This window comes from Lagopus muta, chromosome 9 (genome assembly GCF_023343835.1).
Source record: "Lagopus muta isolate bLagMut1 chromosome 9, bLagMut1 primary, whole genome shotgun sequence".
NCBI lineage: Eukaryota > Metazoa > Chordata > Aves > Galliformes > Phasianidae > Lagopus > Lagopus muta.
Window position 1 is genome coordinate 587769 of NC_064441.1, and position 26350 is coordinate 614118.

The window sequence follows — 26350 nt, forward strand, 5'->3', positions numbered from 1 at the left end:
CACATGCACTGCAGGTCCCCCGTGGGTCTCTGCGGAGTGCTGCGCACAGCCAGTGCTGTCCAGGACTGCTTCTGTGTTTGGGAAGCTGTGCTGTGCCGTAGCACTGCCCTGCTGGTCCAAGCAGCCCGGCTATGTCTGCCTTCATTCCCCACCTCCCTTCATTTGCTCAAACTCTTTCTTCTTTTAAAGGCTTCTGACTCCCCTTTCCCTGGCATTATCAAACATACCAAGGTTACTGGTTCTCTGCTTGCCACCGAAATCCAAACTACACAGAGACGTTCACTGCAGTAGCTTTTAAATCATAAAGTTTATGGTCAAGTCCTTTCACTTCTTGCTGTGTAACCATTTGCTCATTATGTCCTTTTCTTCCCTTGTTTGCCTATGCCATAAAAAACGATTAACCTATCTTGTCTTTGTTTTGGCTTGCTGTGATTGCTTTCCCTCTCAATCTATTATTATTTAAACTTGCCTTTCCTTCCTGCTGTGTATGCATGCCCCGCAGGCTATGCAGTCAAATACTGAACAGGTTTTCTGGCATTGCCCGTTTACCAACATCTGATGCTGCTGTCCCTTCACTGGTGAGTGCTGCAATGTGGTAGCAGTGTTTTCCGTGCAGAAGATCATCACTGGGGCAATCTGATCCTCCTTTCAACTTTCCCCCCACTTCTGAAGCTTCCACAAAATGCCAGTACAGCATGGGAAGCACGTAGCTCTAGAGCCTCCAGCACTGCTCCGTACGGCAGCAGGATGCTCGGTGGGCCGGGTGGTGTCCTGTGGTGTGGGATGTGAGCAGCTGGGGGCTGCTGCCCTGAGCCGCTCTGAGGCTGCATGTGAGCCACATGCCTTGCACTGCTGGGGCTGCTGCGGGGGTGCAGGGAGCACCAGGGTGCTGTTGTGTGGGTGCTCCTGCAGCACACATTGCCCAGCGGAACTGCTTCTGCCATGAGTGCCCAGGGTGGGTGGTGGTTCTCTGGGTGTTCGGTGCACCTGGCAGGAGCAGCGGGCTGCAAGCAAGCTTCAGATGGCACTAAAGCTGATTTTGGTAGGTAAGCACTTAGAGCAGCGATGCAGTTCAGAAGCAGTCTCTGAGTAACAGGTGATCAGTGTGACGCTCCTTGGGGCAGCTGTATGCAGTGTAAGGGTGCAGCCACACTGCTCTGCACCCACACTCAGGACTGAGCCACTGTGAGCACATGTGTAAAAACGGCAGCAGGAGCCATAAAGGTGCACTGGAGGCAATGGTGCGTGACTGCCAGCCCTGCTTGGCTCTGCCCGTTGGGCTCACTGTGTCACCTGGACTTGGTGACAGCATGGGGCATTCCTCCTGGTGCTGGGCCAGGTGCGGTGCATTGCTGTGTGCTGCGGTGTCTGAAGCACTCCGTGCTGCTGGAGGTCGGCCTGGATTAGCTGATGTGACACCGATCCCTGGTTCTGTAAGTGGCAGTGTTGGTTCTGCTGGCCTCAGAGCTGGAAAGGGGAGCAGGTGCTGCAGGGCTGTGGCTGCTGCAGGGTGCTCAGCAGGGTGTGCTCTGTAGGCAGGACTACAGCTTGGCTTTCCTTCAGAGAACCTTTTTCTAAAAGTTAAGAGACATAAAGCTGGTAGATAACAGTAGTGCCCAGCTGGTCTGGAATGATATGGAATGTAAAGCAATTTCTCACAGAATTGCAAGTCCTGGTGATCTGCAGCATGCAGGCCTGGCTGAGCATGGGCAGGAGCCCGTGCTTTTTTTTTTTTTTTTTCCTTTTGACTGCACCATAGCACTATAAAAAGTACTAATTGCAATTGTTTTAATTTTTGCCTGCTGAATTCTGCACGTTAATAAATTACACAGTAAAGAACACATCCCCAGTTAAGTTCCATAGTTCTTGTGGTGATGAGCGATGACCATAAAGCAAAGCATTCCTCTGTGCCTGCTGTCCAGATCATGGCTTTGTCAGCACAGCTGCACTCCTGCCTGTTTGTATTGGAGTGCTACAGGAGCTGCTGCTATCCCTGCCTCACACCACATCCAGCAGCCCTCGGCCCTTCTGCATTCCTGTGCCCTGCTTTGCCCCACACCCCAGGCAGTGACATGGCCCCTGCTGGCGCTTTGCAGCATCTGGGTGGCTGCGCTGTAAGCAGCTGTGCTCACATTCTGCATCCCAGCTGTATGGCACGTTGCACCTCGCTGGGTGCTGCCAGCCCGTGGGTCTATCTTCAGGTTTTGAATTAGTCCTAAGTGCACTGCAGTTCTGTGCCTTGAGAAACAAGCACACATTTCAGCAGTTGTGGCGAGGCATAATGCATGGTAGCTCCAGGTACTGTTTTATTGCTCAGAATTCAATGGCTTCTGCTCAGTTTCCTGCATTATTTCTGCATGTTAGAAATGCTATTACATGTTTCACTCCTTGAGTGCTCTAAGGTTTTGCATTTAGTAGCTGATTTTCCCCCACTGCAAAGAGCACCAAAGCTGGGTGCTGCTCGGAGTGCAGGAGGGCTGGGGCTGCCAGGGCTGGGAAGGGACGTCCGTAGGAACATCATCAGGGCAGCCAGCCTAGTCTAGTGGTTGGTGACCCTGTCCACAGGAGAGGTTTGGAACCAGATGATCTTTGAGGTCCTTTTCAACCCTGGCCATTCTATGACCTGACCTGCAGCAGAGCTGCACTGCAGCAGGGAGTGGCCTCAGCATTTTGCAGTGCTGGGAAATGAGAACGTGGGCAGCTGCGTGGTGTTTCCTGAAGGACTGCCCTCGGGTGGCTGTGGGTAAAGCAGGTGGGTGCAGCACGGCGTGCTGGGATGAGATGCAACGCTTGAAGAGGGCCATTGGTCGCTTGTGTAATAAGAAGCACTCTGAAAATACTTCGTATATTTGCAAAGGATGATTTGGTTGAGCAGTGGGTATATGGGGCTGCTCTTGGATGCCCCTGTGCAGAGGGAAGCACAGTGCTTTGCAGCTGCAGCCCTGCAGTGTTGCTCACAGCACAAGTGCTGCAGAGCCGTGCGCCGGGTCCTGCTGTGCACTGTCTCTGCCCGCTCCTAAATCATAAAAGCAAGGTTTTATTTTTGTATAATAGCAATTCAGTTTTAAATATAGTGTCCATAATGGTGAGTGCCAGCGTGTTTACCCATGGTGGGATCACCAATTACCACTCTGCCTGCCCTCTGCCTCCCGCAGGTAGCACAGCCACACACCGCACCAGCGCTCTGCTAAAACACATGCAAGCAGTTGCATCTCCTTTTTCAGACCTAGGAGTGCATGCAGCCTGCTTCAAAGTGGAGAAAGAAAGCAGTGCAGGCCCAAGGGGAGGCAGGAGGCCATCCTGCTGGGGCTGCAGGGCAGCAGCCCCACACAGAGCAGCAGGCTCATGGCCTGCAGGGGCTGCTCTCCTTCCTCCCAGGGCAGAGAGCAGTTTTTAGATCTGCTGGCTATTTAACAAGTGTATGATGCTATCCATTATGCCATCCCTCTTATGGTGCTCCCTTTCCATTAACTAGGAGTTAGGTAATGCAGAACTGTTTCCAGGCTCCTCAAAGCAAGGTCCCTGATATTGGGTGCAGGGTGTGCCAACCTGCCTGCGTTCTGTCCTGTGGCACCAGGAGGTTGAGGCCCTGAACATCACACTCAACGTTGATGCTGCTGCAGTGCAGCCGTTGGGCAGCTTCAGCAGAACCCAGCAGACCTGCAGCTGGTGGCAGTTGAAATAGGGGAACTAAGCAGGAGAGAGAGCGACTTGTTATCACACTGTGCTGAGCTGTGCTCCATGCCTGCAGCTGGCAGCCAGGTGCAGTGTGTGGGTCTGCAGTGCTAAATAACTGTAAATCCATGACACCTTGCATCTGCTTCTCTATCCAGACACAAAGATGCCCCTTTTACTCTCAGAATGTTGTGCATTACGTGCCTGAGTGCGGACCATGAGGTCACAGGGACAGCTTCTGAAGCACTGCCCATGAGCATCCAGCAGCTGACCTGGCCAGGACAGCTGGAAAACGGGGCTGTTCCTGCTCATCCTGTGCCTGGGAGGTGGGACCAGCACCCCAGTGGAGCGGCTGTGGGGCACAGGGGGCAGAGCAGCACTGTCCATTCCCGGGGGGAAGCTGGGGGCTGGGCCAGGGGCAGCCTGCAGTGTCTCAGTGCACATCCTCATTTGCTGCTGTTGCGCTCAGTTTCAGGGTGGCTTGAATTTGCAGAGGTGAGTGGTTTGATTAGACCACCACAGTGACTGCTGAGTGTCAGTAAGCACCCCTGTAGGCCCCACTGTGGGAAGGGGAGATGTGACATTCAGCACTGTGCTGTGCTGACACAAATCTGCCTTCCCAGAAACACAGTGTGCATCCTCACTGCTGGGAGCCAGCATCAGGGCTGCCGCCCTGTGCATCAGCTGCGTCTTCTGCGCAGGACTCGGGCAGAGCCAGCGGGCAAGCCATGAGATTGTGTTGTAGGAGCCTGGGCCTGCAGGGCAGCGCTGAGCTGGGTGCCTGGGCTGCAGGGCAGAGAGCAGTGCAGGCTGCTGGCAGCTGCTGCAACGAGAGCGCAGTCAGTGTTCTGAGCTGAATTGCAGGATAAGGTCAAACTGCACTGAATTGATTTGGTTCCTGATAAAAATGTCTTTTTTACTGAACGTAAGGCTCTCTTTTGCCTTGTCACTGTTCCTGCTTGGATTTGTTTCAAAGAGGAATGAGTAAAGGAGAAGAACTGTAATTTGAAGGATCTGTTTTTCCAGAAGAGGATTCAATTCTCTTCTCCCTTTTAACTTTTTTTTTATTACTGCATTATCTCCTCATCAGTGAAAGCTGAAGCTGCTCTGTCACCCTGCAAGCAGTGCATGAAATGTATCTGCTCAGTGCATGCAGGTGACCCCTCTGTCCTGGCTCTGAGATGGCTGCAGTGGCCTCAGTGCCACCCGGTGACCCTGGTGCTGTACAGTGGCTCAGAGCTGCTCAGTGTGGGGCCAGCACCAGGTGAGCCTTTTCCAGCCCCACTATGTGCTGCTGTCATGGGGCAAAATGCATCCCTGTAAGGAATGTGCATGGTTTACTTTACAACCATTGCTGCTGGTTTCCAGCAGCAGCAGCATTTTATTAGCATTGCTCTGCAGAAATGTGTGGTTTAGAAAGGCGAAGCAGGCAGCTGGTAGCAGAGCCGTGCGGTCGCTTCTGTCCACACCTGGCTGCCCTGGAAGGGGCTGGGGCTGCAGGGTTGGCTGGGTTGGGCTGACGGGGGCTCCCCAGGAGATGTGCCTCTGCCTACCTAAGTCTCTTGTGCTCCTTCTCTTCCTCAGGGGCGATGTTCGAGGGAGAACTGCAAGTACCTTCACCCGCCGCCGCACTTAAAAACGCAGCTGGAGATCAATGGCCGCAATAACCTGATCCAGCAGAAGAACATGGCCATGCTGGCCCAGCAGATGCAGCTTGCCAATGCCATGATGCCCGGAGCCCCGCTGCAGCCTGTGGTATGTGCCTGGGGCCAGGGCAGTGAGTGCTGGGGGGTGGGAGCCTGTAGGAGCCCATAGATGTCAGGAACCAATGGGGAAATCCAGTGCTGGGCTGCATGTCTTTGTGCTACTTAATTCCTCCTTGCTTGAGACTACACTGTTTCACTTGTTAATTTAATTCTCTTTTTTATAATATATTTCTTAATTTTAGGAATGTGAGTGATGTGTGTGTGATTTTAGAAGACAGCTATTTCCTTTGCAATTTCATATGCTTTGAGAAATTGTGGGGAAGATTCCTGCTGGCTGTATTCCACCCATTTGGGGGAGCCCTCCGGGTGCTCTGTGTGGGCTTTGGTTTGGCTGCATGCTGCGGGGCAGAGCTCAGCGTGTGAGTCATGCATGGAGCTCAGCCTGCAGCCATGGGGCTGGCAGCAGGGGGACAGATGCAGAGAATGGCTCTCTTGCACTCTGTGGCCTGTTCTGTTAATACAACTTCTCCCATAGAACTTTATACCTCACCTATTTCAAGAAAAAGTGTATGTAGCTGGGAAGATCAGAAAGCACTGTGGAGGGATCTTCACAGTGAATTGCCTTTGGTTGCAGTTACCACAGTGTGGGAAGATAGGGCGTTCTCCGTGCTCTTTTGAGCATCCTTCAATACAGCTGCACACCGAAGTGAGGGAGTGAGCTGAGGCCGTGCTGCCGTGTGAGCACCAGTGAGGCCGCACTGTGCTGCTGCACGGGTGTTAACTCCAGAGCTGCCTTCCCGTACGTTTTCAACTGCACAGTATGCCACAGTTTTGTTTTTCTTTCCTGACTGGAGTACAGTGATGCCACACTGGTGCCAACACAGTCTTACTATGAAGGGGGCTATGAAGAAGCTGAAAGTCAATGTGCAGCAGATGGTGAAAGCCATTGCTTAAAAGATTCTTCTCTATCATCCTACTAATAGGTTCATTATTGCATAGATGATAACACAGTAATGAAAAGTATGGTTAATTAATAGCAAATTTAATATTATTTTGTTTCTTGTGAAATTTACGTATTTCTTCCTTGTTCACGTGGATGAAAAAGCAAATACATCGAAGAGAGCCCTCTGGTTTATGCAAATATCAGGCTTTCTTTCTCCAGTAACCTTTGCATATATTTTTGTGCAGTGTTTCACACAGACTTGCTCCTTGCTTGCAAACAATTGGGTCATTTCCTCAGGAACTCAAAGCCATGTGGTGCTCTGTGCTGGCTGGCCTACATAGATAGGAAACAGAGAAAAAAGTTGCATTAACTCCGTTGTTTTTCCTTCTAAAAATTTATGTGGAAGAAAAATGGAAACGCCTTGAGCAACTGCTTTATTTGGATCTGGAGACAAAGGGCTGGGCAGAGTCCGACGGGCCGTGCCAGCACCGTGCCCTGCAGTCCGTGGGGCAGCAGGTCCCGATCCGCGCTGCAGCGCTTGATCCTGCAGCTTGCTGCCGCGTGCCGCAGCCCTCGTGCCGGTCCTTTCTCACCAGCACCAGACACCTGCACGTGCTTTGGCTGCGTTCCTCCAAGACCCGCAGACCAGTCCCGTGCCCACGAGCGCCGGGTGGCAGCGCGGCAGGTGCCCATACTTACGCGTGTGTCTCTGTTCTGCTTGCAGCCCATGTTCTCCGTCGCGCCCAGCCTAGCCACCAATGCCTCGGCTGCCTTCAACCCCTACCTGGGGCCTGTGTCCCCAGGGCTGGTGCCGGCGGAGATCCTGCCCACCGCGCCCATGCTGGTGGCGGGCAACCCTGGTGTCCCGGTGCCTGCTGCCGCCGCTGCTGCTGCGCAGAAGCTGATGAGGACGGACAGGCTGGAGGTAGGAGCCCAATGGTAGCTGCTCCCGCAGTGCCAGCCACTGCGTGTGCCAGGGAGAATGTAGTTCTCTGGCAAAAGCAAACCGCAAGCGTCACTTCAGCTGATGGTGTCCTGCCTTGGCTGAGGTCAGGGAGAGCGCGCAGCCCCATGCCGTGCTTGTGGCTCTGCTCCTGGCCCTGCAGCCCAGAGGGAAGCGGAGCACTGAGAGTGTCCTGAGGCCGCATTAATGTGTGCGCAGCAGCTGCTAATGGGCACGGGCGCAGGGCCTGCTGCAGCTGCCGGCTGGGAGCCGCTTCCAGCTCTGCCGTGTTCTTGCTCTGGGCACGTGCTGCTGGCATTGCCCGGCGCCTCTGTGTGCTCCTTTGCTGTGGCCCTGGCAAGCGCTGGTCCTCGCTGGCTCTCGCTCCCCCTTGCCCTGAATCTCTCTGATCTGAAAGTCTTGGCCGTGTCCTCGGTACCATATTGGCGTCGTGCTCGGAGGCAGCGCCGTGCCATGCAGTCGTTGTACTGGGTGGTGCAGGTGGGTGACGTCCCAGCAGGCAGTGTGATGCTGTGTGATGCTGTGTGTGGTGCCCTTGGTGCCAGCACAGATGTGAAGCAGCACCCAGCAGCTCCCAGGGTACCCACCGGCTCCCTGCACCACAGGTGTCTGGGGGCACAGGGTGAGCTGATGTTGTAGAGGTCATCCCTGCGTGTGGTGGGAGCAGTGGCAGGGATCTGTTTTAGAGTGCAGCCAGCTGTAATGGTAGTGCCTTTCTACCTGCCTAGGCATCTGCGGTGATGGGGCATGCGTCTGCTGATGGGGGCCATGAGGGCCTTCTCCTCAGTGGTGTCACCTCAGAAGCAGCATGCTGTGAGCGTGTGGTGCGAGGCACAGAAGGCAGCAAGCTGCCCGGCACTGCTGTTCCCGGGCCACATCCACACAGGTGCCCTCCTGCAGGGCCACAGCGCTTCCCCATGGAGTTGGTGTATCAAAGGAAGGAGCTCCTTGGAGCACATTGAGGTTGCAGGAGGGGCAGCTTTCCCGGGCAGGCATGTCCTCCACTGTAAGAGATTTCTCCTTTGCCTGCTCTTTATTTCACAGAAGAGATTTACCGGAAAGGGATTAAAATAAAATGCTGTCAGATAAACTCCTAAATAAACCACATTGGGCTCAGAAATAAAACTTGGAGATGGGTATTTCCAAGCACCCTGCCTGCAGCCAAGGGTGCAGGGGAAGGGGCTGCAGCAGGTGAGCCACTGCCTGTAGGCCCAGCCCTCAGCTGGCAGCGTATTCTGTCAGAGGTTCTGAGCTGCTGGGTCACACTTTTCCATGCAACAGGGAGCTGTGAGAGTGTTACTCTCACAGTTAGAAAAAGGTCTGCAAAAATACCTGAAATCAAACAAGTCCCCTCTCATTTCCTGACATCCCAGCCTGCCAGCATCTGGCAGCTTCTCTGGTGTGATTGCATGTACCTCAGCTGGCTGTGCATCTCAGCGATGCCTTTGTCCTTGAAGGAGAGCCATCCCACCTCCTGTCCCCCCAGCCCATGCCTCCCTAGCAGGCCTTCCCACGGCCCTGCCTTCACCCTGCAGCTCCCTGAGCCTCCTGCTCTCCTCAAGCTGTGTGTTCTGCTGTGACAAGAAGCCTGCCTCAGTGCAGCCGTTCTGCAGCTCCACGCCTCTCCCACACACGTGCAGTGCCTGCTGTGGGCAGGGGCTGCTCCTCCTCCTTTTTTCCCCTTGGCAAATGCAGTTTCAGTAGTTTAATATGTAGGGAATGTGGCATTGCTGTCCAGTGTAGTGGCTGTTTAATCTGAGCTGTCAAGATTTAGTGTACAAATGATGAATCAACGCATATTTTTTATGAACAGTAAGTCACTGTTATGTATTTTATTGATTAGAAGAATGCAGAGCAGATTGGGAAGATTTTACCTCCCAGCAGCTGGCACACCGCAAGCAGCGCGTGGCTTCTGCTCCCTGCACTGCCACCGTGCTGCCGTTTGTTCTTCCTGACTGCAGAGCTTTATATGGTTGGCTCTCTCTCGGAATGAGCTGTCCCATGAAAAAATAACCATGTGATGTTAGCATCTAATCTTGGAATATGATTTGTTCTGGTTAGAATTTTAAATACTTATTTTCAAGGCTGATGTACTCGGTTGTTAATTCAGCTGGCACACGTGTTCCAGGCTACTGAATCACACTGTCCCACAGCGGAGAGCTCTTTGCACGCGTGCCCAGGGCTCAGGAAGGCAGCAGGGCTCAGTGTTGTCCTGGGCAGCTGTGGGTGCTGGTGGGGCTGGGCTGGTGCCTGCTCCTGCAGTACGGCTCCTTCCAAAGCTTTTGGGGTGCACTGCCCATGCTGATGGTGAGCAGATGTGCAGGTGGTCAGCAGCCACTCACTGAAGGCATTGAGCTCAGGGTGGAGATTTCCTGGGTTCAGAATTTCCTTCAGCTCCCCTCATCTTCCTGCCCAGCCGTAGAGATCCTGAACAGAAGTTGGCTCTTCTGGTAAGCAAGAAGAGAGCCCTCAAAGGAGGGGAGGTGGAGGAGGAAGAAGCCACTCACCGCCCTGTTTGTTCCTTTTGAGTGCTATCTTTTTATATTCAAAGTATTTGAAAATCAGAACAGCCACATGTTTCCTGCATGCTTCACAGATGCCACTTTTTTCTGGATAAAAACAGCTTACAAGTTCTCAGAGACTTGCAGATACTCACAACGTGCTGGATGACAGTGCAGCCCTTCTGATAAGTTCGGTGCAGGGAAGGAGGTGAAAGCACAGGCTGCTGGGGGTGGGCTCGCACCGCGCCGTCCAAGTGAGATGCGGTTCCCTTGGCTGGCAGCTGGAGTCCTGCGGCTCCCTGCCAGCGTCTTAGGTTCTGTTTGTGCTTCTTAGCTTACCAAGTGGAAAATGATGATGCTAATTACGGAGCTACTAATAAACAAACAGATAAACACTCTCCAGATCTGAAAGGCTAGACCACATCTCGTGCTTCCATGCTTCTCTGTGCTCCAGCAAATGAGTGATATATTACTGTGTGCCTATGGCAAGAAGTAAGACCGTTTTCATTGTTTGCTTGTAAGTAAACAAGAATTGGAACCACTTGGCTAGCATCACAGTGGCTCCAAAGCCAATGCAGGTCATCCTGGTTAGAAGGCACAGTGCCTTCATGGCTTGTGTCTGGTGCTGTGAGTTGTGCTCAAAGATGCGCAAGCAGCGCTGTGAGCCGGGCATTGCCCTGTTGGCCACCATGTGACAGCTCTGTGAAAGCTGGCACTGTGTATGCCAAGGCCTTTGCCCAGCTATTCCAGGCTTCTGGTCATTTTCCTTTGGCTTTTAACTGGTTTAAGTTTCCTTACCTCTATGTGTGTTTTCTTTTTCTCTCTTTTTCTGTGTATTTTGTGTGTCATCCTTGGGTTATTTGTTGAGCAGTTCCTGCTTACATGCAGAGTTGTTCTGAGACCTTGGTTCTGTGCATTACCAGCGCAGAAGATGAGCAGAGGCAGCCAGCTCTTGTTTGTTGCATCTTTTATCTTCAGAGCAAAAGGCTTTTCTAGACTTCTAGCAAATAATCAAAAGAAATTGTCCACTCCTGTCTACTTAGGAGGCCTGTGTTTGGGTAACAGACACTGATTTACAGCCCAGAAGGGAACTAGGGCCTGGTTAGGAACCAATCAGCCCAAAAGTCATCCGGCAAGCAAGTGGTTGTTTGCTAGCTGAGGAATGTGCCCAGCCTGTTCCATGTGTGCTACAACAACAGCCTGTGAGCATTGAGCTGCAAGCAGCCGGGCGGTGGGGATGGAAGAGGAAGGGAGGTGCCCTGGCTGGCTTTCATGGGTCAGTGTGTTTACTGCCAAACATACATCCACAGCCTTTGTCACCGTATGGAAAAAAGACTATAAATAGGGATGACTGTGGAGAAAGGGTGCTCCCTGCAAGCAGGTCTGTGCGTGGCAGGGTGCCTGTCCTTGGGGTGTTGTTCCCGAGCTGTGGATGATGGGCAGCTGGGCCTGAAGCAGCACAGCGGCTAGAAAGCAGCCAGCATGCTGGCAGGGATGGAGAGGCAGTAATCAGCTGAGTCTGGTTTGTTGTGTGGATCGGAGCCAAGGGTCTCGAGGAAGTGCTGCTGATCCAGGCTCGTGGCACCCACTTTTAAAAGGAAATCCCACCTACTAAAGCAGTTTTATTTTTTGGGAACTTGCTTGCTTTTGTTTCTTTCTGTTTCCTACAACTTTTGAAACCTGAAATGACAGATGTGTTTTTGTCTGTGGTTTCTGAAGAGCTGGCCATAGAACCCATGCCATTGTCTTAAGGAGAATGTTTCCAAGGTGTCTGAGGTGGGGCCACCACTGTTGGCACCGGGATGCAGCCAGTGGTGGTGCCAGCTGGTACCATGTGGTGGTGGCAGTGACACGGCTGCACTCTGCAGCCTCACTGGTCCCCCGGCACGGTTCTGCTGCTCTGCTCATGGCGTGGCTGTGCCAGGCTGGTGGCTGCTCTGCTGCTCCATGGGCTGAGCCCCATGTGCAGGTGCCGCTCCAGGTTGCTCCCTGATGACAGCCGTGGGGAGCCAGCAGTGCTGTGCACGCTCAGCACAGCACAGGGGCCTGCCCAGCACGGCCCTGCTGACTTGTGGATGGCCGGGTGGCGGCAGAGAGCCGCGCTGCTGGGCGCTGCCCTGAGTGGGGCTCAGTGGGGCCGAAGTAAGGCCTGCTGTGTGTGTGGCTATTGGCACCGCCGCTCCTGGTGTTCCCTGGCACCACAAGCGCTCCTGTTGGTGCTCGGTGCTGTGCTGGCAGGGTGGGATGGCCGCCGGGCTGAGCTCTCCTCCCGGTGTTGCAGGTGTGTCGGGAGTACCAGCGCGGGAACTGCAACCGGGGCGAGAACGACTGCCGGTTCGCTCACCCCGCCGACAGCGCCATGATCGACACCAACGATAACACCGTTACGGTCTGCATGGATTACATCAAAGGGAGATGCTCACGGGAAAAGTGCAAATACTTCCACCCTCCAGCACATCTGCAAGCCAAGATCAAGGCTGCCCAGTACCAGGTTAACCAGGCTGCAGCTGCCCAGGCAGCAGCGACGGCGGCTGCCATGGTGAGTTGGGAAGCCGCATCCGACGGTATGAGTGCGCCGAGAGGGAGTGAGCAGTGTTAGCTACTGTTACTGGGATGTGCTTGGGGTCCTGGCTGGTATGGGGCACAGCGAGCTGCCCCAGCACGTGGTGCCAGACCGGCTCTTGCAGAGTTTCAGACCGTTACAGTATGTCACTAATTCTGCCTGCTGGTGTATGGAGTACATGTACATATACATGTGCATATGTGTGTGTGTGTGCTTATGTGTATCTGGAGTCTGTTGTATGTCAGTGTGCGGGTAGATGCATACCTGTGTGGAGGCACAGACAGACCCATGGTGGTGAGCAGCCACCAGGCTGCGTGCACGGCAGAGTATCTTGAGGCCACAGCCACCCTGCACCCGCGGCGGGCAGCATGGGCAGGCTGCTGGAGCCCACAGCGCAGGGCCCGGCTCTGACAAGCGGCCGATGCGGTGTGGGGTCCCCGGCCACATGCAGACCCTGGTGACACTGAGGCCCTGGCCGCATGCAGGCCCCGGCCCTGGCCATAGAGGCCGTGACAGCACTGAGGCCCTGGCCACCCAGGCCCTGGCCGCGCCATCCATGTGTGTGAGTGCAGGGAGGGTGCAGGGAGCCGGGCTGTGGTGCGGGGCACGTGGGGGCTGGCTCTGAGAGCCCCCGTCCCACCGCCCCCCGCTGCCCCGGGCCCGATGTGCATGCCTAGTCTTGTTACCGTTGTACACGGCATCCGGTGATTTGTTTTTATTTGTTTTTTCTCACCTACCCAAATGCACTGCTGCCCCCATGATGCACCTCTGCTTGCTGTTTATGTTAATGCGCTTGACCCCACTGGCCATTGCCATCATGTGCTCGCTGCCTGCTAATTAAGACTCAGTCGGCTGTCAAATCACTGAAGCGACCCCTCGAGGCAACCTTTGACCTGGTACTATGACCTTTCACCTTTTAGCTTGGCATGTAGCTATATTGTAGAGTCGAGTTGGGGGTTAACGTGCAGAATCCAAAAGCTCCCGGATCCCTCCCTCCCTGCCTGATGGGCGTGGGGGCAGTGGGACCAGGCCCCACGGCAACCTTAGCCTGCGCAGGCCCTGCCGCCCCCCGCCCTGCCCTCCCATCCCCATCCCCATTTCTATGCCATCCCATCCTTCTCATCCCATCCCCTCCCCTCCAGTCCCCGTCCCATCCCCTCCCATCCCCATCCTGTCCTTCCTGTTGCTGTCCCATCCCAGTCCCATCCCTGTCCCTTCTCTGGGAGCCGCGAGGGCTGGGCCCGGTGCAGGGTGCGTTGGCATGGCTTGGCGGCGCTGCGGCGTGGAGGCGGCCGGGGGAGCCGGCATGCGGCAAGCTCTGCATGCCAGGCAGGCGCTGGGGCCGGGAGTGGGGTAATGCCGGCAGCGCCGCGCCGTGCCGATTAACATCGCTTCTACGTGTTGATCCTCATGGAGCTCTCAGCGCTGCTTCCCCCTGCCCGATAGCCTTGCTCCTCGCCCAAGCCCTGAAGCTTTACCGTAGTGTAATGGTTACTCCAGTTCTTACAACGCGCGGCTCCGACACGTCTCCCTGTACTGCTGCCATGGTAGGCCGAAGTAGTGCTCCCTTGTGAAGCTTTGACCTCGCCTTTTATTTGGTAGTTAAAAGTCTGCTGCGCTGCTTGCTTGCTCATGGATAAACATGGTGCTGCCCGTGTTTTTTTGCCTTCTACTGATTTTTCTTTTCTCCTTTCTCTCTTCTCTTTTTGTCTCCCTCCCATCTTCCACATCCCACACCCTCACCCTTTTTTTTTTTTTTACTGGACTTTATTTTTATGCCCATCCACCATTCAGGGAATTCCTCAAGCTGTACTTCCCCCCTTACCAAAGAGGCCTGCGCTTGAAAAAACCAATGGTGCCACCGCAGTGTTCAATACTGGTATTTTCCAATACCAGCAAGCTCTTGCCAACATGCAGCTGCAGCAGCACACAGCCTTTCTCCCACCAGGTAAGTGCCAGCGCGTGCCTGGCGGGGTGGGAGGGCGGGAGCTGTGGGGCAGCACCAGCCGCCGTGCGGTGCCGCAGTGCGGTGCGGCCGTGCTGAGCGGAGGATGCTGGCAAGGAGGCTGCTTCCCTCCGGTGCTTTTCAGAGGCTGGGTGGGTGTTTTCCTCTCTAACATAAAAATCAGCACTGTGCTCTGTCCTCCCAAATCAGAACTGGAAATCTTTTCTCTTGTTCCTCTTTCCCTCAATTAATTTTTCCTTATGACACATCTCTTCAGCTCCTGTGTTTGTTTCTGTTTGCTGTGAGACCCCTTAGCCTTGCTGTGCTTAGAGGCAGGTGTGAGTCAAAACTGGAGGGCTTTGTTTCAGTTTCAGTGCAGCGGTCGTAAGGCCCAGCCAGGCAGTCTTGCAGGTAGCTGACCGTGAGCACACGCAAGCAGGATCCACGCTTCTGCTGCCAGAGCGTCGGGGCTGAGTTCAGCTAAGCAGAAGTGAGGTGTGCTTGGTTTTAATCCAGCACAACCACAGTTACACTCATCCTAGTGCAGCTGCTGAAGCATTGATGTCTGTGCTACACACATAAGCAGAAATCCCTTTGAAGTAAACAAGACGCAAAGCTTGAATATGGCTGTGGTTCTGCCAGCAGCACTTCACGCAGAAGCGTATTTTAGCCCACTCTGTGAGCTTCTGCCTGTATTAATGCAGGCGAGTCAGGTTTTTCCACATGAGCCCATGGTAGAGCAGCACCGTCAGTCTAGGAGGTAAGTGATGGAAAGCTGGGGACATCTGACAGGTACATACTCAAAACTGGAAGGAGGCTGAGGACAGCCCTTTGTAACTTAGGCTAGCTAGGGGAAGGGAGAAAGAAGAATGCAGCTATTGAGTCTTTACCCAAGCATGTTCAGCATGTGCATTCCTGGGAATTTGGTGCAATGCCTTTTACCATTCTTTCTTACTGGTAGAATTTTGGCATACAGTGATTCAAATGGCACAAAAATTATTTGTTTGATGTAGTGAATGGTAATAACTTACTTGGATTCCAAAATTTAATTGCATCCTCTAGTGTGTATTAGCAGAAGCTTCGTGGGGTCAATGGAAAGGCTTTGACTGAGCAGACATTAGGCCAGGACTCAGACCACATTGTAAAATACAGACCAAATGCATAAGCAATCACTGCCCATCCTGCTGATGTTAACAATTTCACAAGCTTTGTAACGAGTGGCTAATGTAGTTATCTGCAGAGGTTTCCCACTTCCATTAAGTCAAGGGGGGTTGGCTGGTTTCTGGAAGTACTCAAACTGCTCTAAATTATGCCCTTTAAACTTAGAAACACAGGTTATAGTTTTTGTACACCAGACCTTATCAACACAGCCTACCTTCTTACTTAGCCAACCTGCTGTGGAACCTGTAGGAGTTTGGTGCTTCACTTGAACTGTCTTGGCCGCTCAAGTGCAGTGGATGCCCAGCAACAGGGGTAGGGTCAGGGCAGTGAGGGGCCGACAGAGCCGTGCTGCCCCGAGGGAGCCGATGTCACAGGGCCTGCTCTCTGGGCTGCTGGGGCTCCCCATCCTGGCCAGTGGCTGGAGGTGTTCAGCACGGAAAGCAGCGCTGATGGCGCTGGCTTGCTGAGCTGAGCTGAGCTGAGCTGGCTGTACGGCTGATCCTGGCCTGCGCACGCCCACAGCACACAGGAGGGCTCTGAGAGTAGATATCCCAGCAGGAAGGCACCTTCGTGTGGGCTGCCAGGGGCTCAGCCACTGCACTGCTGCTGCCTGTGGGAGCTGCTGGGCGCTGCCCTGTGGGGCTCCCAGGGGCTGTGGAAGCACAGAGTTCCGTGTGTGACAAGGGAAAGCACCGGGTGTCTGCAGTCCTTGCCCAGACAGGAGTGCTGGTGCTGTGAGGTGACACATCCCATTGGGATTTTCTAAACTGGACTGAATATAATGGGCTGAAAGAAACAACGTGAAGGGGAGAAGAGAAGTAACTGCTTAAACCACAGGTGAACGTAGAATATTCAAGTTAGCTCAACTCCTCTGCTGAAATGGTCGGGAAGTGAGGCGGCCATCAGTTACTGGCACATCCTTGCGTTAACGCTCTGCCTTGTGCTGAGCAGCTCGGGAATGTCTGCGACTGGGCATCTATTATTCATGTGTTCTCATTAGTCAGAGCTTCTGAAGTCAAGATGAATATTAAGGTCACAGCAAAAATGGTTTTTATTGCTGGTAAGAGGGCCATACAGCATTGTGTCTTCATATTTGCACATCATTGCACCCTAGTTAGGATTTTCGTCTCTGCCTTAAGTTCATCTGCTGCGATTCATCCAGAGCTTTGTGCACTGGTTATAACGCTAATGATGATAACTCAGACTGCAGTTTTGAGCTGAAATCTTCACAGGGACGTTGTAGAGAGTCATTACAAAAGTCTAACCTGTTTTTAGCATGTAGGCCTAATTATCCGTGGAATGATCTAATGTTCCAGATATAATGAAGACTGCACTACCTTATAAATAGGGCTGTTCTTTGGAGAGGCGGGACTCGAAGGTTCTTCTATAAATCCCCATTAACACCTGAGTGTCAGGAACATGACTGAGAAAACAGTTCTACTCATGTTTGTACTTCATGGCCAAATGTTGTTCCATTCCTTAATCTCATAAGCGGTCCCACTGACATCAGCAATGATTCACACAGGGAGAAATCGGGAAAGATACCCTTCTTTTAACCTTTCCGTGTATTTTTCATCTCCTCCATTACACAGAAATAGATCAGTAACAAGGAAACAGAATCATTCCCTTTTCTTTGTAGCCCTACAGACACAGTGTTGACAGGGAATCGCCTTGTCCTTGGCAGCAGTGCTGATGACTGACTCTTTTCCTGCTTACTTCAATGCTTCTGAAGCCGTGTGTGCCCCAACACAGCACTGGGTCCCCTGCAGAGCAGTGCTCTGTGCCACAGCTCTGCAGAACACCAAAGCAGCACTGCACCACCAACAGCTCCATCTCCATTGCAATTCCTGGACTTCAGGACTTACTGTCTGCTGCATCAAGCTTAATTAGATATTTATTAATGGATTAATGGATATTCTGAAACATCAGTATTCACATCAAAACAGAATCAAAAATAGAGAAGCCTGAGTTGAGTGGTGGAAGGTGTTTTGCTGTGTAACATAAGCAGTTAGCAGCTTACTGTCATTTTAAAGCTGATACCTTCATGTTCATGAAGTTCCTTGTGGCTCTGTAGCTGAAGGGAAGGATCCAGCAGGTGGTGTCACCTGGCGTTTCTGCACAGCCCAAGGAAAGCTGCAGGGCTGCAGAGTGCCCACACAGCACGGACCTGGGCTGCTGCGGGCAGGTGCAGTTGAGTCTTTGCTGTGTCTGAGGAATTCCAGTTAGAGAGCAGTGCACACTTGTGTCAGCAGGCAGAGAGATGCGGGACAGCAGTGAGGTTCAGCTGCAGGATCCCCACGTAGCAGTGCTGGTGCTCCGGTCGCAGAGGCGAGCACAGCCCCACAGCCAGCTCAGCCCCATTTCCCAGCTTAGCCTCAGCCCCCAGTTCAGCCCCACATCCGGCTCAGCCCGCTTGTCCCTTTCTGAAGGCCAGTTCTGATGGATCACTGTGCTGTGTGTGGTTTGATTGTGCTGACGGTTACGTGCCACTGTTCCCATAATAACAATTTTTCTTCTTTGTTCAAATGGAATTTTCTAATGACACGTGTGATGGGTTGTTTTAATTCTTTTCCCTTTCCAAATCCACCTTCCTGTTGCAATGCATGATGGGCAGGCTCAATATTGTGCATGACACCCGCTACAAGTGTTGGTAGGTGCCAGCTTTGTTTCTTGATTATCTTAAACCTGTGGTGCAGCTCACGGACCCTCAAAATCCACTGCTAGATCGTAACTTGTAGCTCCTGTGCCAATCCATCCCCTCAGCCTCCCGCACTAACACCTGTCAATTAAATGCAGTCGTTTTATTTAATTGACACAGACACGTAGATGTTGTCAGTCCCGTATAGCACTCGTTTGAATTGCACAATGTTCCTTGGTGGATTTTGATTGGACTATGAGTTCCAGTGTTCAGAGACTATCTCGTTTTAAATAAAGACTGTGTCTTGCTATAGCGACGTGCGAGTATACTGTCCTTCGACAAGAGTAATTTCTGTTTTGAGTAAATATTTGGGTTGAAATTTTTAAAGACAAAAACATGTAAGTGTAAGGGCATTTTAAAATTCTTCTGTTGATTTTTGTACTGAAATGATGAAGCTTGTTTGTGTCGATTTCTCAATTTGATGGTAACAAGCATTTCCCCTTTTTTTCTCTTTCGTTTCCCTCCCCTCTCTCTCCGGCATGTTGTCCTGCTTTGCACTGTGGTTGCATGTCACGCGCTGCCAATGACGTCTCGGGCTTTTTGCTGTGATAAATACCATGCTCAATGATCCTACCACATGTCGCTCTGGTTCCCATACTGCTACACTCTTCTGTATGTTTGCTTATATGATTTTCCTTCCGAAAGTTCCCATGGTGCACGGTGCTACGCCAGCCACTGTGTCTGCAGCAACAACATCTGCCACAAGTGTTCCCTTCGCTGCAACAGCCACAGCCAACCAGGTTTGCTAATTTACAGCTTTGTTCCTTACAGACATCTTGAAATCAGTGCTTTAATGAGCATGGGGGTTTTGATTATGCCTCTTGTTGGCCTACACATTCTCTGTAAGATCTGCGGCACAGCTTAATAAGCCTTTATCCATGCTCCAAAGGTGCTGCAGTTCCATTTCTGATGCTAAAAATAATCGATAATGGAGTTTCTGACTCAGTCTCGACATTTATGGGCCGTGCTGCTTATTTCTGCTCTCAGAGATGCAAAGAGAAAGGGATAATACAAGGAACCCATTACTTATTTCTATTTCTGTGAAGCCTACAGTTCCTCTTTGTGCAGAACTCCACTCAGATCAGCACAACTTTTGTGCGTGGGGATGGCAGGATCAGGACTGTAACTCTGAGCTTAGCAGCCTGACCGTGTTCTGATTCTCCTCAGCTCTTCCAAAAGCAAAGCGAAGACATTTGGGGCTGGGCCATGCAGAAGCAGGATTTAAGCCTTTTTTTCTACTTACGATTCTGCTAGGCAAAGGCCGATTACTTTCTGCACTAGACAAACTTTTGCTAATAAAATGCCCAGTAAGATCTGACTTTCTTTCCAGCCAGTTACCCCACTTGTTCCCATGTTTGGATATATTTTGGAAAAAAAGAATAGTGTTTTAATGAATGAGCAATCGGAAACCCTGCCAGGAGCCCCAGAGAGAGCCTGCGGTGGGGACAAGCACCAGGGCTGGGGAGCAGAGTGGCCCCAAGGGCTGCACCTGCATGGCTGGGCTGTGGGCAGGCAGTCCCACACAATATGTGGGTGAAGGTGCACCAGCAGAAGCTTTTAAATGACAGTCTTGTTTCTCTTAGAAAAACAAAAGATTTTGTGAGTTGTACTAGCAAATGAGAATTGCCATATGTCCTTAGGCCGTCGGTTCTGCTCTGAGTGAGGGATCACTACGTGCCTTTTAGAAGAGGAGAGGAAACATTGCCCGTACCGTCTTGCAAGTGTGCTACTGTATGGGTGTTGATCCCGGTGGGGGAGGTCAGTTTGTGAGGGAGGCTCCCCATCTCCTGCAGTGCCCTGCCTGTGCCGTGGTGCTGGGGCCACTTAGCAAGGGCTCAGAGATGCCTTTCCAGAGGTGATTCTACTGCAGGATGCACAGGGCTGGCAGCCAGGCCTTAGTGTTGTGCATCCCCAACAGAGCTCCTGTGACTCTGCCTTGCAAGGGGAGATGTTTGCCCAGTGCCCATGTCCCGGGTGCAAACCAGTATGAGAACTGCTGGGTGTTTGGCAGGGCCAGCCTAGAGCTACAGCTGCCTCTGTTACGTGTCACCAAAGCATCTCAGTGCCACAATGGACTGCACTGCACGGTTCATTTCAGGATTTGTCCTTAGGTTCTCCATTAGAACAAAGGGAACAAGTCAAGAAGCCGCAGAGAGTCATCATCAGTTCTAAAGTTTTCTTTGTCCAAATTGCCATGCGTTTTCCCAGACAGATCACAGGGAAGCTCTCCGTTGTAGAAATGGATCATTTCACGCATCTCCTCCCTGGAGCCTCATAACACACTTAGTAAAGTACCGCAGCCAAACCTCAATATATACATATATTATGGATATATGTATATACCATGTGAGCAATGCTAAAGTTATTTACTGCCACACGATGCAATGTGCATGCATGCCAAAGTCTTCAGATCTGGCCCTTCATCTTCACTGACTGGTTGGAGGTCCCTGCCATGTCCCGCCAGCACCGCCCCGATGCTCTCCGCAGCTGGGTGCGCCAGCCCGCCTGCAGCAGTAGGAGAATGGTACGAGACAATTCCTTACCCTCGAGGCATTTCCGTGCAAGTTAGCAGTGCGGTGGAGCTGTGTGACACTGCTAGGGGAGGAGAGGGAAGAGGGGTGGAGAAAACAGCACCGAGACCTAGCGCCGGTTTGGTTAGGAGAAGTCCTCTTCATTGCCTTTCGTGCTTGGGTTAATAGGCCAATGTTAGTGCCATTAGGAGAGAGTCTCTTCAAGTGCAGCAGCTGTGTGTGGCTGTACGGAGCTGTTCTGTGTGCTGTGCCACGTCCTCCTGCACGCGAACAAATCTATTTGCTCCATCCAGCAGGACGTCCTTTTCCTCTGGTAACCACAGTTCCTGGTCCTGTGTGCATCAGTGTCTCCTCACAGGCCGGAGCTGTGCTGGGGCGCTGCGGTGCGTGGCTGCGCCCAGCGCGGGGGGCAGGGCGTGCGTTCCACAGCCGTACTGCTGGTAGCCCGCTGGCATCTTCACTTCGTTTTGAAGAAGAGAGGAAAATGAGTTGATGGGACACTTAAGAAGCCGTGCAGTGAATTCTGTCTGTGCACATGGAGATTTTGGGAAGCGTTCTGCTGCTTGGGGCAGTCCCAGCTCGGGAGCCAGGCCCGCGGTGCCCAGCGGTGCCAGGCAGCCCCAGCTGTGCCCCATGCTGCGCTCTTCTCCAGCCCGGGGTGCTGCAGGGCTGGGCCCAGGGACACGGAAAGCAGGAGCACTTCACAAAATCGGGCTGAAGCAAAGCCAGGGTGGGATTTGTCGTTTTAAATGACTTGAAATGATACACTGAAAGCACCAAATTTTGTGTAGGCCAACAAAAAGGGCTATTTTCAATTACCGCACTGCATGACTTTTGTAGATTTTAACTTCTGTTATTTCCTCAATGACCAATAATACTTATTTGTATTTGTCAGTAGTACTTAGCACAATATTTTCTCATTTTAAGTTGCTATTGTAGCACTTCAGTTGACTTTAACTTATAGTTACAATGTAAAATCCACCAACTCACAGCTGATGCTTACTTTTCCAGACTGTTGTGTTCTGTAGCAAAATACTGCGTCTCTGGGTTGGCTTGTGGCACGTTACTCATTGTTTACATTTTTTTACCTATAGATACCCATAATATCTGCCGAACATCTGACTAGCCACAAGTATGTTACACAGATGTAGACATTTTGTCATCAAACAGTAAGTTTCCAATGTGTTTCTGCTTGCAGTTTTCTTACGCATGCTTAATTTGTCATTTGCAGGGGGATAATGTTTTTATTTCCTTTCAAAGAAAACTACTGAGATATGAGGGAGGAGGCTGAGCTCCCACTGCTGCCATTCTGTGAAGGAAGAGCCTATAGTTGGCAGTGCCCTGCCAGCCTGTGTGCTGGCCTGGTGTCAGGACAGGCATGCATGGGGAGCACTCTGCATGCGGATGTACTTTTGCATAGCAAAATAGAGTCTCTCTGATTGGGGTTTTGCTTCCTATATATAAAGGATGATGATGCCAGCTCTAGGTGAAGGAATCATGCCAAGCTCTCGGTAGAAAGAAGCAGTTTTAACTCTCCACATTTGGAAAGGCAGGGTTAGTCACCATGTGCAGGGTTAGTCACCGAGCTGCAGTCCTATTGCTGTCTGCAGGGCCTGTTGCAGCAGTGTGCTGCACAGCGCCGCTCTGGCCAGGCAGTGCAGCAGGGGTGTCGCTGCGGGTGCTGCTCATGTGTTGCTGGAGCTGTGCCCACAGACAGTGTGTGGCAGCACATTTTTCCTCCTGCACAGCCTGAGGTCAGTGCCTGAGCCGGAGAGGTTCTCCCCTCCTGTGTCTTCCTCTGAGCCAGACGTAGTTTTCAAACTGTTGCTAATTTGCATGCTGAATTCAGACTATCAGCAGCACATCACCTCTGGGTACCATGCTGTTTGTGTTATCCTTCTCCCTCCCGTGTTCTGTTTCTGCAGTGTTTGCCACTGCAGGGCCTGGTCCCAGCAGGGCACTGTTTTGGGTGATGGCTGGCCAGTGCCATGCTGTGCTTATGGCCATGAGTGCAGCAGGGGTGCCTTACAGTGCCGTGTTTATGGCCATGAGTGCAGCAGGCAGGGCGCCCGGCAGACAGCCCCGCTGTGCTGTGTGCTCTCTGGCTGCTCCCTCGTCTGGCCGCAGGGATAACAGCACTCTTCTTTCCTTTCCAGATCATCACTGAGGAGAAAAGGACAGTGTGTTTGGGTTGAGGAAGGACAAGTTCATTAGCCATAATGTATATACCGTCAAGCCACACTCAGAACCCCCTCAGCAGTAAGACATCCACACATTGCATGTTATGGAGACGAACGAGAACTTGGAAATCCACTGCACACTGTTGCCTATATACTTTGTACATTTAATTGATATTTGTGCTGAGGTGATCTTCTTGTCTAAGAACTACAACATTGTCTATCTTTTCTAGCACAGCAGTGTGCGTACGCGCTCGCATTCGCGTATGCGGCCTGTTTGCCACATAATCATGTGCGTCACCTTGAAAAGACAGACTATGATGTAACCATAAATCTATTATGTATTGGTACGTCTGTAGACCAAGATATAATTTTTTAAAGTAAGTTTATTTCTTTCAAGGTTTACAAATAACAAAGGTGCACCTTGTATTTAAAATTGCCATTATAGATGAGAGCGTGCATGCACAGTAATTTTTGTTTTAAGAGTAATATTTTTAATGTAATAGATTGTAAGAAGCGGTAAGAGAGGTATCTGACAGAGATGAATGTGCCAAGCAAAACCACAACCGTGTCTATTTTAAAGCGCGTCGATGGCTTTAAGTACCACGTTGTTAAGGATTCTCATGAAGTGCCATAGACTGTACATCAGACCAGAGTGTTATTTTGCAGTGTTATTTTCAGAACCACGTTTTCGCTTTCCTTGCTCGTACCGATCAGGCAAAGGGCACCGTTCTGTTTCCAAACCAAAGCCGTCTCAGAAATGGCGCTCGCTGTGCTGCCGGAAAGGGAAAAGCCATTTCTGAGACGCGGTGACAAGTGTGTGAGGAACTTCTCCTGCTTCTCTGTATAGCCTCTGTCAGAAGTCAAAGGACTCTAAACGCTCTGCAGACGGGCTGCGCCTTCCCTTCGCACAGTCACGCCTTAACTGGTGACTCTAAACTAAGGCGGCGGAAGCACTGGGTCAGATGCACGACAAACCAAAACGTGGCGAAACGGAGATGTTGATTAGCGTAGGAATCGGGTGGGGTAAATGCTCGGGTGAGTTTTATATGTGATTTTTCTGTTCAGATTAACTGCTTATAGCCTTAGAAAGCCTTTACAAAATAATAATAAAGAACAGATAGATGTGCATTCAAGTTTTAAGAACGGATTCATCCAAAGGAATTCCTCTTTGTGGTTTGGATGTTGCAGCTCGTAAAGGGTATTTTTGCTCTGTTCAGCAAAGTGCTGACGTGGGGGCCAGGGCACTGGCAGCACAGCGGGTGGAAGAAGCGCGGGTTCGGTTCTAGAACCCTCCATACTTCCGAGTTTACGGCGAGTTTTTATGCTTGAGAGAGATGCTTTATAGTCTAAGAATGACGTGTTGATTTTACTGATTGTACTGTACATCTATTAAAGCCTTAGATTATTACATTACGGGTTACAACCCATACCAATGTAATTTCAATCGTGTTAAGAAAGTATAGGTGACTTCACATGTTATCGTAGTTACTCGACATTATAGAATATTGCTTATTTTCTTCTCGTCGGAAGTGTAGTTTTCATTTCTTACATTTATGAGGTCGTTTCGTTTCCTATTACCAGCTGAGTGCCGTTTCAGCTCCTGGGGTCGTGTTTTGTCAGAGCTGAGCGATGAGTTTTCTGAGATAGAGAGCAGTTTTCTTCATCACGTAACTCAGTTTTGGATCTCTGTAGCGTCATCCGAATATTCGTATTCTTGTTGACAAAATGACTTCTATTTTGCCAATTTAATATGACAATGTAAGAATGTCAGTCATCGTTAGTTCTTGTCTAGTTCTCATTAAAAGAACAAAGATCTTTTATATGGATATCTTATAATTATATAATCATTGCTAAGTAAGGAGTTAAGTTGTTGCTATGGCAACGATCCTGGCAGACAATTGAGTAATATTTTGATGATTTATTTTGTTTGTAATTAGTTATTATGAGAAAATCTAGTTCCTAGATATTAGAATAAAATTTATTTTCTACTGTATCCATTTCAAATGTTAAAATATTGTTTAACTATTTTTTGAGATCCCTGGATATCAGGCCTTGTTATAAATAAGCTGCATAATCGATAGATCAAGGGACTTTTTGTTGATAATCCAAATACTCAAAGTTTACGTAATGAGAATTATAGCGTGTGTGTGCAAACTCGTGAGGGTTGATTATGCTGCAGTTGAGCATGTGGGAACGGACCGGGAGAAGGTTGACTTTTTGCACTTCTGTATATAGTCAAAAAAGAGAGAAACCTGTATAATAGTAAGATCTTATTTTGAATAAAAATGTCTATAATTACAAGGAGTTTTGTTAAGGCTAATAAAATGACAGGCTGAACAAAATTGCTTGCAAAAGTGGCACAGAGTTAGCACTCCATACCCCTTCGAAAAAGTTGCTTTGCTTTATGTGGACAGCTTGTAGTTTGCCAGGATTTTTTCAGCTGGAAAGATATGCCATCCTTCCGAGATCTCATGACTGACAAAAGCTCCACTGGTTCAAATCTGCCTGAAAACCATTACGAAAAAAGGAAAAAAAAGAAAAAAAAAAAAAGGAAAAAGAACAAAAAAAAGCCGGTACTTCAAAGCATCAAGGTGAACCCATGGATCCAGTATTGCGTACATTACTCAGAAACTACTGCATGTTTAAAGTATCAAAGCTATATTAAAGGTATATACTACTCCGACCAGTTTCTGACCATTTCAGTGGTTTATTGTTCACAAAAAAGATTCTTCAAAACCGATACTGACTTTCACAAAAGAGTTGAATCATGAACAGGCAAACCGAACAGCACACCGTAGCTGTAGTTGTTACGTGATTATTTTTTATTGCTGTAGTGGTCCTGTTCTTTTAGCAGGTGAAAAAAAAGAAAAAAAAACAGACGAAATTTTACAGTTTTAATGGGAAGCACTCAATAAACCTCGTGGTTGTCAATGCCAAAGCTGGAAAGAAAAGGCGGTGGGGCCGTTCCTTACCTCCCTCCGGTGCTCAGACGCAACGAGGGGTAAGCTGCACTTATTTGCAACCCCGCAACTTTCATCTGCTGAAAGGACAGATGTGCTTGGTTTTACTATTATGTAATCACAAACTTACTTTTGCTTGTAGTTGCTCCGAATTATGTACTCTGTCCTGGGCTGCAATTTGTTTTTATGCTTATTTTATTCTTACTGCTATAGTTGACCTTGCTGTATGGAAAAATAAAGTGAAATTGCCCTAATAAAAGTTCTCTTTCTTAATTACGTTTTTTGATAGCAGGTTAAAAATCGCACCGTTCTCTTTCACACAGCTGTGTCCGTGTGTTCGTGCGTCTGAAGGAACATCCTTTACCTGCGGGGGAAGAAGCCTGAGGTGCCCCTGGGCTTTGGTTTCCTTCACCAGCACACAGCAGCCGTGGGCTCTGCAGGGCTGAGCTCCTGCAGTGGCAGTGGGGCGGAGATGGCAGCTTTGGACACATAGCTGAGCCCCACGCACCGCAGGCTGCACTGC

At 50.8% G+C, this 26350-nt stretch overlaps 1 protein-coding gene across 14 annotated transcripts in view; it reads left to right on the forward strand.

Annotated features, from left to right (window-relative positions):
• The window catches only part of MBNL1 (muscleblind like splicing regulator 1), a 48280-nt gene extending 22180 nt beyond the window's left edge, over positions 1-26100 (forward strand). For 5 of the 14 annotated variants that reach the window (XM_048954371.1, XM_048954362.1, XM_048954363.1 and 2 more), the window contains 9 exons: positions 5260-5430; positions 7049-7249; positions 12071-12328; positions 13195-13248; positions 14147-14300; positions 18073-18108; positions 18802-18896; positions 21782-21856; positions 22844-26100. In XM_048954371.1, the coding sequence (XP_048810328.1) occupies positions 5260-5430; positions 7049-7249; positions 12071-12328; positions 13195-13248; positions 14147-14300; positions 18073-18108; positions 18802-18896; positions 21782-21838 (1026 nt within the window). In that variant the 3' untranslated portion in view covers positions 21839-21856; positions 22844-26100. The remainder of the gene's footprint in view (positions 1-5259; positions 5431-7048; positions 7250-12070; positions 12329-13194; positions 13249-14146; positions 14301-18072; positions 18109-18801; positions 18897-21781; positions 21857-22843) is intronic. The other 9 variants (XM_048954372.1, XM_048954367.1, XM_048954368.1 and 6 more) reach the window with 9 other exon arrangements.
• The last annotated feature ends 250 nt before the right edge of the window (positions 26101-26350 follow it).